The sequence below is a fragment of the Mixophyes fleayi genome, chromosome 1 (assembly GCF_038048845.1).
Source record: "Mixophyes fleayi isolate aMixFle1 chromosome 1, aMixFle1.hap1, whole genome shotgun sequence".
In the NCBI taxonomy this organism is placed as follows: Eukaryota; Metazoa; Chordata; class Amphibia; order Anura; family Limnodynastidae; genus Mixophyes; species Mixophyes fleayi.
This window is the reverse complement of record NC_134402.1, coordinates 230,464,623-230,479,370: the sequence shown is the minus strand read 5'-3', so window position 1 is coordinate 230,479,370 and position 14,748 is coordinate 230,464,623. Positions and strand designations below refer to the sequence as shown.

Here is a 14,748-nt window from a genome sequence, read left to right as displayed (position 1 = left end):
TGGGGGCACATCTTCTTCGCTTTCAAAACCAGTGGTGGGCATCCACCACGGATGTTTGGATACAAGGAATTGTGTCCCGTGGCTACGTCATAGAACTAGTCCAATTTCCTATACACAGGTTCTTCACCACGGCCCTTCCCCTTTGTCCCCTCAGGCGCAGGGCACTTCAGGAATCCAGAAGCTGCTAGCAGCCGAGGTAATCATCCAGGTCCCCCAACGGGAAAGAGGTCAGGGTTTTTACTCCAGCCTCTTCCTCGTGCCAAAACCGGACAGCTTTCTATCCCATTTTAAGCCTACAGTTTCTTAAGAAAAAGGTAAAGCTTCAGAAATTTCGAATGGAGTCACTTCGATCTGTTATAGCCGGAATGGAACAGGGGGAATTCCTAGCTTCCATAGACATCAAGGATGCCTACCTGCATGTTCCAATATGGAGGGAACACCAGTGTCTTCTCCGCTTTGCGGTGGGGAGCTCCCACTTTTAATTCAGGGCCTTTCCTTTTGGTCTATCGAACATGCCCAGAGTGTTCACCAAGGTAATGGTGGGCCTGCTACATCAGAGCGGAAACACAAAAATTCCTTATCTAGACGACCTCCTTCTAAAGGCTCCGTCTGCATCACTCCTAGCTCATCACATACAGAGCACTATTCAGTTTCTAGAAGCACATGGCTGGGTCCTGAATGTAACCAAGTCATCGCTCAATCCAGCGCAACAAATGCGGTTCATGGGTCTCATATTCAACACACTGACCCAGAGAGTATATCTTGCGGGGCCACGGTCCTCTCACTTCGCAACAAAACCAGATCCCTCCTAGCAAGGAAGAAGGTTTCTCCCCTCAGTTTCATGAGACTCCTGGGAACAATGGTTTCAGTGTACGAAGCAGTGCTGTTCGCACAATTCCACTCACGACCGCTTCAGAAGGAGATTCTTCAAAAGTGGTCAGGCTCCCACACTCATTTAGACAGACAGATCATCCGCCTGTCCAGACCCACACGTTTTTCCCTGGTGTGGTGGCTATCCAGACAGAATCTGGAGAGGGAACAGTCTCTTTCTAGCCTGCTCATGGACCTTGGTCACAGCAGACGCAAGTCTGTCAGGTTGTGATGGGGTAACAGGACCTCTGAGATTACAGGGTCTCTGTTCCCCCCCAGGAGGACACACTCCCTATCAACATCCTGGAACTCAGAGCAGTGTTCAGGACGTTAACGTGGGGTCAGAGTTTCCTTTCAGAAAAGCCTCTACAGATTCAATCAGACAATGCCACGGCAGTGGCTTACATAAATCACCAGGGCGGAACAGCAGCCATGCAAGAGACGGCACGAATCATGATATGGGCGGAACAACATGTCCCCAAGATATCAGCCATTTACATTCCAGGAGTAGAAAATTTGGAAGCCGACTTCCTCAGCAGACAGACATTTCACCCAGGCGAATGGTCTCTAAACAGACAGGTCTTTTCTCTCCTGGTGGAACGCTGGGGCACTCCGGAGATCGACCTCATGGCGTCCAGGCTAAAATACCAGGTTCCTCTGTACGGCTCCAAGGCTCGGGACCCTCAGGCGAGAATTACGAATGCCATGACAGTTCCATGGCGCTTCCGGCTAGTGTACCTGTTCCCTCCAATTCCCATGCTAGCATGGGTTCTAAAAAGAGAGCGGGTTACCGCAATCCTAGTAGCCCCCCATTGGCCTCGCAGGACATGGTTTTCAGACCTACTGGGGCTGGCAGCAGCACCCTCCTTCCGTCTACCAATACGCCCAGATCTGCTAGTTCAAGGACCACTTTTTTGTCATTCTTTAGATCGTCTGACTTTGACGGCATGGCTGTTGAACCCTAATCCTTATGGCAAGGGGCTTCTCGCGGGAGATTATTGGAACCCTCATCAAGGCGAGAAAACCATTTTCCTCAATCATATATCATAGAGTTTGGAAGGCATACATAGGTTGGTGTAAGTCCAACAGATTCCACACATCTAGATTTAGCCTTCCCCGTCTGTTAGCCTTCTTGCAGGCCGGCCTAGATAAGGGACTATGTTTAGGGTCCCTTAAGGTCCAGGTTTCTGTGCTCTCCATTTATTTTCAGTGAAAACTAGCGGCCTGTAGGGACGTTCAGGCTTTCCTTCAGGGGGTTCTCCATGTGCAGCCTGCCTTCAGTCATCCTTGGGACCTCAATTTGGTGCTCAATGCACTTACCAGGCCTCCATTTGAACCTTTAGATTCAGTGGATTTACGACATCTTACTTGGAAAATGGCGTGCCTGTTAGCTATCGCTTCAGCTCGTAGTGTTTCAGAACTGGTAGCGCTTTGCTGGGACCCTCCATTCCTGATCTTCCATGGAGACAAAGCGGTACTTCGTACCAAGCCTTCTTTAATTCCAAAGGTAGTATCCAGATTCCACTTAAATCAGGAGATTGTGGTACCTGCCTTTCGCCCTCCCCAGTCCTCTCCAGATGACTTTTTACATTTGCATTTACATATGTATGAGCCTCGCAGCCTGTCCCGGTGAATTTAAGAGCACATTCTACCAGGGCTGTCGGCGCTTCTTGGGCAGCACATCACGGTGCAGCGGCGGAGCAGTTGTGCAAGGCAGCGACGTGGTCATCCGTCCACACCTTTGCAAGATGTTATAGATTACATTGGCCGATGCAAGCTTTGGCCACAGGATATTACGCGCAGCCTTTCCAGAGCAAATCCCTCCCTTAGAGGAAGCTTTGGTATATCCCCAATGTCTCGCAGTGTCCCCCCCAATGGTAGGAAAGAGAATAGTAGATTTTTACTCACTATAAAATCAATTTCTCTGACTCCATTGGAGGACACTGCGCACCCTCCCTTGCTCTGTATATAGTTCTGTTGCGTAAAATTTAATTGTTATATTTTTGACCATACGGGTTTCTCCCTGTCCTCATACGCTTGGTTAGGCAAAATTGAGGTATCTACAGGAGAGGAGGGGAATAGTAGGGGAGGAGAGTGAAGATCAAAGAAGTTGATAAGTGCTTAAACTCCTAGACCCACTACTATACCCCAATGTCTCGCAGTGTCCCCCATTGGAGTCAGAGAAATTGATTTTACGGTGAGTAAAAATCTACTTTTTACAAACTTCTTAACACCAACATGAATCTAGGTGGTTGGTTGAATGTGTACTTTTAAGATATCTTTTCAGGATATTGGTTTTCTCAAAACCTTTTGACTTTACCACAAAGGGAATGCAACTAAAAACTATTAAGATCTAATTTTTGCCAGAAAGTTCCTACTGTTGTGTCAGCAGTGTGTGGGGTTGCTCAGTATCAGTTAATTACTTAGTATGTCCTTTCACAGGGATAAAGTTGCCCTCCAGAACATGGTCACCTCCTCAGGACACAGAAGATTCTGTGAAACATAATGTCACTGAGGATTCAAACACAGCCTGCTGTTCCTGTCCTAAAAGTGAGGCTCAGATCATGAATGAGCACATTGAACTGGCATTCCGGAAAACCTTTGAGAATTATTTGCACAATGTGGTCTTCATTCCAAGGTAAGGGTGAGAACAAGAACCCATGACCAGTATAATATATATGCTCACATAATTTAAAGTGGTAGCGAATTAAAAATACATAATCCTAGTGAAATCCAAAGTTATTGAGAGAGTGAACATTATCCTGAAAAAAATATGTAGGTGGCTAACAAACCATATACGAAAGAGCTCATTCCCTAGTATGTGTAAAGGCAATATGTTTTTTTAAAGCACTTTTTTTTTTTATTTTTCTTCTTCCTAACACTCCAGACCTTCTAGAAAACGTCGTGATACATTTGGAGTTGCAAATGGTACTGTGTCTGATCAAGTGACATCAACTCCGTTTTCCAATGCCACCTCAACTGGAGCCCCTGATGACCTAGAGCCAAAGAAGTTCTCTCAGAAGGTTTGGTTCAAGGAGTCTTTTCTCATTTCTGGCCTGAAGCATTTCACTGCATATCGAATCGAAATCCATGCCTGCAACTATGAACTTGCACTAGTGGGCTGTAGTGTAGCTGCTTATGTCAGTGCCAGAACCATGCCAGAAGGTAAGCCATGCTAAACTCTATTGTGTACAGTTGTTGTTTGTTCATACTGTGCCAATCACTGTTTGTTGCCACCTCCCTTTTTGATTTTATTTATCTTGCTGAAAATGCCACTCCTAATTGTGTGTTGAGATAAAAGGGTGTATATTGTGAAAGGTACATGTGTAATATACTTGTCTTACAGGTAAGATGTAGAGGTCTAAATTTCTCTCTCTTGACTGGTCTTTCAATATTTTCCAGGCTTCTCTTCTACCTTCTTCTCATTTTAGGTATCTAAAGAATCATTATACACAAATAAATCCCAAATGCAAGGAAAACATTGCCTGCTTCTCTAATTTTATTTTTTCCTGATATTGTTAAATATACTCCTGATTTGACCAATATTTAGTTATGCTGTATCTTACGGGACATTGGGCCTCTCTTTATTTCTAACATCCGTATTATGGCTTTTGAATATTTAAATACATTTGCTTTTCTGCCATAGTAAGGATACTTATATACATAAATATAGATACAACGGGACACTAGTTTGTGGAGAGAAGTCAATTGTGTAGTTTATATCCCCATTAAACCCAAACTGGATAATTATTTAAAACCACAGCAGTATCACTTCATATATGGTCCATGCTGCCCTTTCTTTATTCTTATAAGATGTCACTATCCCAAACTTGAGTATAACTTATTTATTTACTTTCAAGTAAGCTTATCAAATAATCAAACCACCTTTTTAACCTCCCTATGCTATTTTGCCCAATTACCACCTCTCAAAGCATACATTTATTCTCTTTGTATACTAAAACAACCTACTGACCCCAAGCCAACATTGGTCATATTGATCATTTAGTCCCATTAAGCATTTTAGTAGTTGCTATCTGGCTGAACTAATATGCTATGTGAAACTCCTATATTTCTGTTGATTGTAAGTTTGCGAACAGGGCCCTTTTACCTCTTTGTCTGTTAGTACCCAGAATACATTATATGATTACTGTTTGTTCCCAATTATAAAGCTGCGGAGTATGGTGCTATATATTAATAAATGATAGTAATTACTTATTTATTATCAAGTGACATGTACGCCATAGTATATTTTACCAATCCATTTTTTTAAATTGAAACAGTATAGAAGCATTATTCATTATTTGCTACCCTGGTGTCATGGAACCGCTATTACAAGAAAACATTAGCTGAACACTGCATTTAAAGTTTGTGACAAATATTCATTTTAACATGCTGTATCTATCCACAGCAAAGGCAGATAATATTGAGGAGCCGGTTACTTCTGAGTATGTAGCTCCAAACGTCTATATCATGTGGAAACAGCCAAAAGACCCCAACGGCCTGACTATTTTGTATGAGGTACAATATAATCGACTTGGGGACACTCAGGTAAATTTTCTATAGATGTTCATGTGATTTTTCCATTGTCATACTTCTCTGTATGAATTGGGTTATGTTAACCATGTTGCAGGAAGAAAATGCCTGCGTGTCACAGAAACAGTACATCACGGATAAAGGAGCAAAGCTACGCTCACTTCGTTCAGGGAACTACAGTGTGAGAGTCCGGGCCACTTCTTTGGCTGGAAATGGTTCTTGGACGCCGACCTCTTATTTTTATGTGCCAGAACAAGGTGGGCATGCTCACATTATTATTAAAAATATAAGTCTCTCATTGCACTCTGTTAAATACCTAGCTTCCTGTTACACTGTACTTCCTTGATGGCCATTGTCTAACCTTTCATGATATTTACCTGAACGTTGTCATCTTTTTGTCTATGTAATCACTCTACACCACTTCTCTTGGTGAAATTCAATGATGACACCCAAATCTGCCTCTCTTTTTGAATTTCCTACAACACCTAGTGAAACTCTCCCCCAGCCTTCAAATCTCATAGTGCTCTCTAAAACCCACCTCTGTTCTAGAGCCTCAAACCTATATTACTTACACCCTTGCTACTCAATCTCCACTCTAAGCCATTATTGCTACTCTTGTCTCAGCTATGCCCTTTTCCCACTATGATATAATATATATATATATATATATATATATATATATATATATATATGTATACACACACACACATATATATACACAAGCGCACACACACACACACACACATATATATATATATATATATATATATATATATATATATATGTGTGCGCTTGTGTGTGTATATATATATGTGTGTGTGTACACATTATAAAAAATAAGTGCATAAGCAATTATATAAATAAGCGCCCTGCGCTATTTCCTTTAAATAAATTCATACCAGAAGTTATTTATCAGTGATCCAGTCACAGGTAACACACAAAGAGGAGTGCTCCATTGCTAAGTGTCGTTGCTGGAATACAAATATTAGTCTTGGCAGGCTTTTCTTCTGAATTTGCAGTCAAAGTGTACGGTGTTATCAAAATGGATTCACAGAAGAGCAGGAGCACCAAGCAGCTGCTGGCACCAGTCATGATGATAGTAAACCCTCTACGTCATCTGGTAAAGCCTATGTTAAAGTGCATAGTGTTTGTACGTCAAGCAAACCAAATTTTAAAAAAACACCTTTCACCCTGGTCAAGAAAAAAAGACCTGTAATCCAGCCAAAGTTATCTGCAAAAAAAAAAAAAAATTGCCAACATGCCATTCTACACACGCAGTGGCAAAGAAAGAATGAGGCCTTCGCCTTTCTCTATGAGTGCGAGTTCTGCAACTGTCACTGAGGCATCTTCTTGTAAGGTCAGTCAAGACCAAGCAAGACCTTGTCATTCGGACTCCAAAAGTGGTGTCCAAATACTTTTATGTGTAAAAGCCAAGCTGGAAGAAAACAGTAAGGCATTAGAGGACAATGTATGTTTCAGATTCAGAAATGACACTAATCCCTGAGGGGAGTCTATCCACGAGTGCTATGTGAAATCGTGACCATTCTGATAGTGTACCCATAAAGAAGGCCCCTTTCAGCATTTCTGCAGATGTGTGCCTGAACAGGCCGAGTGTAGCCAGTGATATACCAATTGAGAACGCCACTTTGGAATTGGAAGAGGATGAGGGGGATATTTGTGTAGCTGACGAGGGCACTAATGAGGATGTTGATGAGGTTGTTTGTGTAAGTCCTGCACCAGTGGAAGCAGTTCTGGCACTTGACAAGAAGAAGGCCATTGTCATGCCTGGACATAAGACCAAAAAAGTCACTTCTTATGTGTGGAACTATTTCTACTCAAATCCTGACAACAGCAATCTACACCCTGCAATCTACGCCTGCAATCTACACCCACAACACCGTCCTCATCAATATTCTCAGTAGCGATCGGCGTAAGACCACATCTACTGTGCTGCCCTGGTCTAAGTTTCCACTAACTTCCTCGTAGAAACTAATTCGATTAGTTTGACATGACCTATCCCTCACAAATCCATGTTGATTCCCACTAATAATTTTATGGCGTACCAAATAATCCTGAATACTATCCCTTAAAATACCTTCCAACACTATTGATGTCAGGCTTACAGGTCTATAATTCCCTGGTTGTGATCTCGTCCCCTTTTTAAACAACGGCACCACATCTGCTATTCGCCAATCCCTTGGTACTGAGCCTGATGAGATTGAATCTCTGAAAATTAAGAATAGCGGTCTAGCTATTTCCGAGTTTAACTCCATAACAACCCTTGGGTGTATGCCATCTGGACTTGGAGCTTTATTTATCTTAATATTCTTCAGTCGCCTTTGGACTAAATTCCCTAATATACACACACAGACAGAGAGAGAGAGACTAGGGTCAATTTTGATTGCAGCTAATTAACCTGCTAGTATGTTTTTGGAGTGTGGAAGAAAACCGGAGCACCCGGAGGAAACCCACGCAAACACAGGGAGAACATACAAACTCCTCACAGATAAGGCCATGGTCAGGAATTGAACTCTTGACCCCAGCGCTGTGAGGCAGAAGTGCTAACCACTAAGCCACCGTGCAGCCCTATAATATATATGGTTTGCTAAATAGTCCGAGCCTTGTATGTACTATATACTGCCCATAAGCTAGTTTTTTTTCTAATTGGAAGATAAACAATATACATTTATGTCTGATAATTGTATAAATGATTCAGATAGAATCATTATAAGGCATTTTGCTTGTTTTACGTAGCCAAAATAATTCATCTCTCTCTCACGATTTGTTTGAGTTGGCAGCAGAATAGCTTTATATTCCACTCACCAGTTTGCCTAGCAATTCATGTTAATAGTCATAAATACAGGGTGATTCAAAAGTCGCAGTACACCCTTTTATTTCAAAAACTCTACAGGAATTGGGTCGATTGGCTGATTTCAAGACGGCGCCCATGTTTGGTACATACCGTAAAAGATAGACCACGTCACCCATACCTTACTGGAGTATTCAAGTTTCCCAATTTCCTGTAGAGTTTTTGAAATAAAAGGGTGTACTGCGACTTTTGAATCACCCTGTACTTTTATTTGCTATATCATTTTTTTGTATTTTTTTTTTTTTTTTTGCTTCACAAACTTATATGTTATTACATTTATTTTTTCTCAGAGCCCAATCCAAGCATATTGAAGATTGTCATTGGTCCAGTCATCTTACTTGTTGTTTTCCTGGTAGCTCTGATTGTCTGCATGGTCCAGAAAAAGAAGTGAGTGAGCCTGGGAGTTTTTTTTTTTTTTTTTTTTACTTTATGCGGGTACAAGTGTTTATATCTATAAAACCACATGGGTATCTTTTAAAATAACAATTAAAGATAAAAAAAATTGTAAGTATAACTAGAAGTGGTCTCAGGACATGTGTCTGGACTGTACAATATTTTCCGAAACTTTCAAAATTGATTAAGAAGATATTTTAAAACCACTGAGTGACAGGATGGACCGCCTATGCCATCCTATCTGTTGCTGGGAACTGTCTGGGCTTACTTTGCCACTGTTCTCTTTCGTGATCCCAAATACGCCCCAAGGAGGGGCTTAAAAATGTTGCCACCACTAGGCTCCTACATCGACCCTAGAACCGATTCATTCTGGGTAAATCTCGCTGCTAGGGTACCACTTTGCTGGTACACCTGGGCTAGTATACCTGACCTCTTGCCTTCAGATCAGGGTTGCTGTGGATGGTTTTCCCCCTGGCCTATCACACTGGCCAGAGCTACAGGTAGCAGGCAAAACGTTGGCACTGGAATTCTGGGTCCACCTCAGATCAACCGGAGAACAGATTAGATTTGGGTCTAATCTGTAGGTCACAGGAATTTTACAGCAGGGTAGTCGTCAAAGCAGGTTATTGAAGCAAAAGATGGTTTATTAGCTCAAGTAGTCCTAACAAGGACAGTTCACATGCCAGTCTGTGGTACTAGCGATCTTTCCAGAAGTATAGATGGTACAAGAATGATACATTACATGCTCAAACAGCTCACTTTTTATACAGTTTTGACATAACTCCTGGCAGGGGCTAAGCCAGCCCCCTGATCTGAGATGGTTGCGCAATGTCTGAGCTATTTTTAGTATCCAGATACGATATATGTTTTTGGATTTACATGCAATGCAAAGCTAATAATATTTACACGTATCTGTGATATCCTAAAACTTGCTGTGATTTCTTGCATCATGTTTTAGACACAGAGGAAATCTAACAGCAAGTCTCATTAAACATTCCTGTGCCTTCAAGAGTGCTGGACAATCACACATCAAAAGGTCTAATTAACATGAGATTAACATGTGTCCTATCTTCAGACAGTTGCAGAATACACATTTCCTCCACTGTATTGCTAACTTGAGAATTCCCAAAGGAAAGTTACAAAACCCCCAACAAGTCATTTCCCTACATAACACATCCCAGTGTAACAATTATACATTGGTGCCTGCACTTCTGTTTGAAATACATTTCTAGAATAAATGATTTCTACATGGTCCAGCAACAAATAAGTTATTTATAAGTGATCCAGCCGCACACTGTATGGACTAGTTATTTTGTATTTACCAATTCACAAAATGAATATACAACTGGAGACAGAATTGCCATTAGGCACATGCCTAGGAGACGTGGCTCTTCAAATATGCCTCACAATGCCTGATTCGTATTATATTTAAGATATTTTGTTTTTGTTTTGCAGCCTTGACTGTAGAAAACTTGCACTTTTTTGTCTTTAGTACCTTTCCCTGACATTCTGCATGCCAATTCATTGAGGCAGCAATTTTAAAAGATAGCAGACTAGCCTCTGTCTACGTGCCAACAGTGGGGCATGACCATAGACAATAAATGCCCTGCCCCCACAAGGGAAAGCAGCACATGTTTAACCTGGCCACACATTGGCCACTCCAACAAATAGGTTTATTGCAATCTAATGCTCTCAGAACATCTTACTTCACAGAGAAGTTCTATAATGAATCACGGGTTATTTTATCCATAGGCTATTAGAGGTTGTGTCTTCACTCCCTGTAAATGCGTTTCCTATGTGAACTTACTGTCCCAAGTAAACAAAAGTGGGATATTTAGAAATCTCAATTTGCATGCAACTCTTTAGAAATTAGGAGATGCCTGTAGAATAGCTTTCATAAATGCCTCCTCATGTTTGTAATTTGGATACTTTTATCACTTTGATTTGATTTATTAATTAAAGTGGAATCCAGAACCAGCAGATAGCACAGTCTGTTTCTCTACCACTCTTAATGTTGCCTAGTCATCAGCAGGTATATAGCATAGAATAGCAATCCTGCCCAAGGTTTTGCTCAGAAATGCATACTATTTTAATAAAAGGATTTTTATGCTTTACATATTTCATATGCTTTTGCTGGCGGAGTAGGATGTTTTTTCAGTACTCAGTCACTGGGACTTGATCTAGGTCTAGACAGATAAAATTTACTGGAATTTATACATATATAAACATCACTTGTATACCATAGATAATATTAGTCTTGCGGCTCTGAAAGTCATAAACGGAAAGGTAAATATTATATATATATATATATATATATATATATATATATATATATATTTCTATATAGAGAGAGATAGATATAGGGCAGCATGGTGGCTAAGTGGTTAGCACTTCTGCCTTACAGCACTGGGGTCATGAGTTCAATTCCCGACCATGACCTTATCTGTGAGGAGTTTGTATGTTCTCTCCGTGTTTGCGTGGGTTTCCTCCGGGTGCTCCAGTTTCCTCACACACTCCAAAAACATACTGGTAGGTTAATTGGCTGCTAACAAATTGACCCTAGTCTGTGTGTGTGTGTTAGGTTATTTAGACTGTAAGCTCCAATGGGGCAGGGACTGATGTGAGTGAGTTCTTTGTACAGCACTGCGGAATTAGCGATGCGCTATAAACAAACGATGATGATGAGATATATATGTATGAATGTGTGTGTGTGTGTGTGTATATATATACATACATATATATATATATATATATATATATATATATATATATATATATATATATATGTATATATAATAGAGAGATGGATATAATAGAGAGATAGATCTATCGATCTCAGAACAACAAATTTCAGTGTCGCAGTGGCTGGGTGACACACCCAATACAATAGAAGTAGAGCAGCTCCGTCTCCTATAGCCACTTGTTTGCAAGTGTCAATATAAAATACAGTAAAAGAGAAGAAGAAAAGTGCCACACATGGTGTAGAGATCTTTAATTATATATAATAAAAATTTGGAGGCTTATTAAATTACCACATAAGACTGAACCGATAAATTGGAAGTGTTTAAGTTAAATCTGGAAATAAAGCCAGTCAGTTAGAATCAGTCAAGTAAAACACTGAACAGTGTTATCAGGGGGATGTAGTATGTAACAACCAAGGTTACAAAGCATAGCAAGCCAGAAAAGTAAAAATACATAGATACATGGATATGCCACTCAATTCACAACCTTTTAAGCTAAAAAAAATACACTAATACAGTCTTTTCAGAATTTGTTCTTCAATCGCACACATATAGATTATGAAATGGTAGACAAAACTTAAACAGTCGAGTGGTGGCTTGTTGATTTCCTATGTTTAATATCTGTATATATTGTGAAAATGTCCCATCTGTATGTTTTACACAGAGATTCAGAGGGCCCAACAGGTCCATTGTATGCATCACCTAATCCTGAATACCTAAGCGCAAGTGAAGGTGAGTACTTCAGACAATTTAGTCAGTTTATGACCCCCTACAGTGTATCTATGTTCACATTCCATGCATGGCTTATGTTGTAAACTGCTTTTTGATCCACCTAACACTAGATATTGTACAGGGGAGATCCATCAGACCCTTCTGTCGCTCTGGACAATCTTCCACAATAAAAAGACTAAAAATGTAAAATAAATTATGAAAAAGTTAGGACAAAACAAGTTTACTACTTGTTCCCCAACCCTCCTTGCTGCATGACATAATCTCATCATTCACTGTATGTAACAAAACTGTGAGAGTGTCGCATAGATTGATGGCCACCCCAAAACTTCACAAGTGGTGCTAGCCCCAATATTTCTCCTTATGTTATTGTCACAAAACCTTGTAAAAATGTATGTGTTATTTTTATTTCTAGCCTTATTTGCACAAAGCAATGTCTTTCTGAAAATGCTTACATAATAAATACATGTTTTGGTTTGCTGACAAGCATGTTTGCCATCTAAATCACTTGATGTAACTTTTCTAGTGTACATTCCGGACGAGTGGGAAGTACCAAGAGATAAGATTGTATTGCTCCGAGAGCTGGGGCAAGGTTCCTTTGGTATGGTGTATGAGGGGATTGCCAAGGATATTATTAAAGGAGAGGCCGAGGTGCGCGTGGCAGTGAAAACCGTGAACGAGTCAGCAAGTCTTCGGGAGAGAATAGAGTTCCTGAATGAGGCCTCCGTCATGAAGGGATTTAACTGCCACCATGTGGTAGGAAATTGAATTTGTAATGAAAATTTTAAAAACAGATTATTTGTATTGAATTTATTATCATTCCAGTAGGTCACAACTTTTAAAACAAGAATTACAAAACATTCAGGTAATGTCAATATTCCTTATTAGAGCTCACATAAAAATAAAATAGAATATTCTTAAATTTCCTCAACGTTGTCCCTCCGTTAAATATTTTCCGATCGGAATTCACATGGAAATAGAAAATCATACTAGTATAGCACTATTTACACCAATGATATTGTGACAGATAATTAAAGAAATAATGGTTCAAAAGTTGTTTTAGTCACAATCAGAATTTTCCAACCAAAATGCTCCCTTAATGTGATGAAGATTTCTCTTGAAAAAATGGTGATCTTGGTGAAGAACACTCTCCCAGCGTACTGCCCCCTAGTGTCAAGACACTTACTAGAAGTTCTCTTAGACAGGCACTTCAGTGTCAAACTATGTTTTCTTTAGGCCTTTTCTAAGAGGATCAAGATCTCCTTTATATATCCCATCGTGTGATTATATGTGCAAAAAAACATGTAAAAACTTTAATCACAAACTTAATATGCTCACATTAAATCAAACAATCATCATTATTATTTATTTATATAGCGCCAACATATTCCGTAGTGTTTTACAATTGGGGACAAACATAGTAAACTAATAAACAAACTGGGTAAAACAGACAAAGAGGTGAGAAGGCCCTGCTCACAAGCTTACTATCTATGGGACAATGGGAATTTGACACATGAGGCTAAGGCTAAGTCTACATTTTGCATTTCGGCCCAGCCAGGCTGCAAAGGTAAAAGTGACTCATAGGCTAAATGATCCTGTCACACAACAATGTTGTTCAGGGGGCAGTTGTCCCGCGTGAGATTGTGTAACGGGTGGTAATAGGGCAAGGTAGTGAGGTCAAACAATAGAACACATATAAAAATGACGTATGCAGGCGCTCTTACTGAACAAGATAAGGGTACAAAGCAGTGTACAGATCTTCTTTCAAAAGAACCCCGGGTTAGTCAAAACACTAAAGATGTTACCAGTTTTTGATGACAACCAGGAAGGAAGTTCATAAAGATGTATGAAGTGGCACACAGCTTTATTGCTCCGACATGTTTCGGATGCACCTTGAAAAAGACTAGTATTAGTCAAAGCATGTCAGAGCAATAAAGCTGAGTGCCACTTCATACATCTTTATGGACTTTGTATGGACCTTCTTAGTGGTTGTCATCATATCAAAAATTGGGAACATCTTCAGAGTTTTGATTACTCCAGGGTTTTTTTGGAAAAAGATCTGTACGCTGCTTTTGTAAATTTAATAGATTCCATATTATTTAAACCACTATTCTCTGATTTATAATTTTTACATTACATATGATTTATATTTTGAATTTATGGTAGAATTAAGCTGGGTACCTCTATCTTGTTGTTGTTTCTAAGAATTACAATATAGGTGGTTGCAGATCCCCTAAGAGGTGGCCACTTTTTTCTACCCATTTACTGTATCATTCTAATCATTAGTGCACCAAATAAAAAAAAATTTTGTTTGCACTTAGGGGGAATTTAAGTACCGCCGCGTTAACTGTATTACTGTTATTATGGTAATATTAACCCGGCTTTCTGTGAGCTGCGAGCAAAAAGCCGGCATTAAAACTACCGTAATAACAATAATAGTGCGCAGGCCACGTTACTTTTTCAAGTAATGCGGCCAATTGAATTCCCCCCTTAGTGTTACGTAGATATTTTGGCAGCTTCTAATATCATATTCTACAGAAATACAAAAATAAAATTTGTGTTTCAAGATGAGTTATTTACATATGCTTCTAGGGTTGAGATTGTTCTTTTAGC

At 40.0% G+C, this 14,748-nt stretch overlaps 1 protein-coding gene across 1 annotated transcript in view; it reads left to right on the top strand.

Moving 5' to 3' along the window:
- Nucleotides 1-14,748, top strand: part of INSR (insulin receptor) — a 104,165-nt gene that overhangs the window by 77,225 nt on the left and 12,192 nt on the right. Inside the window, exons 10-16 of the mRNA XM_075206966.1 lie at nt 3,313-3,508; nt 3,758-4,035; nt 5,279-5,418; nt 5,501-5,660; nt 8,563-8,659; nt 12,071-12,138; nt 12,662-12,891. Coding sequence (XP_075063067.1) covers nt 3,313-3,508; nt 3,758-4,035; nt 5,279-5,418; nt 5,501-5,660; nt 8,563-8,659; nt 12,071-12,138; nt 12,662-12,891 — 1,169 coding nt within the window. The remainder of the gene's footprint in view (nt 1-3,312; nt 3,509-3,757; nt 4,036-5,278; nt 5,419-5,500; nt 5,661-8,562; nt 8,660-12,070; nt 12,139-12,661; nt 12,892-14,748) is intronic.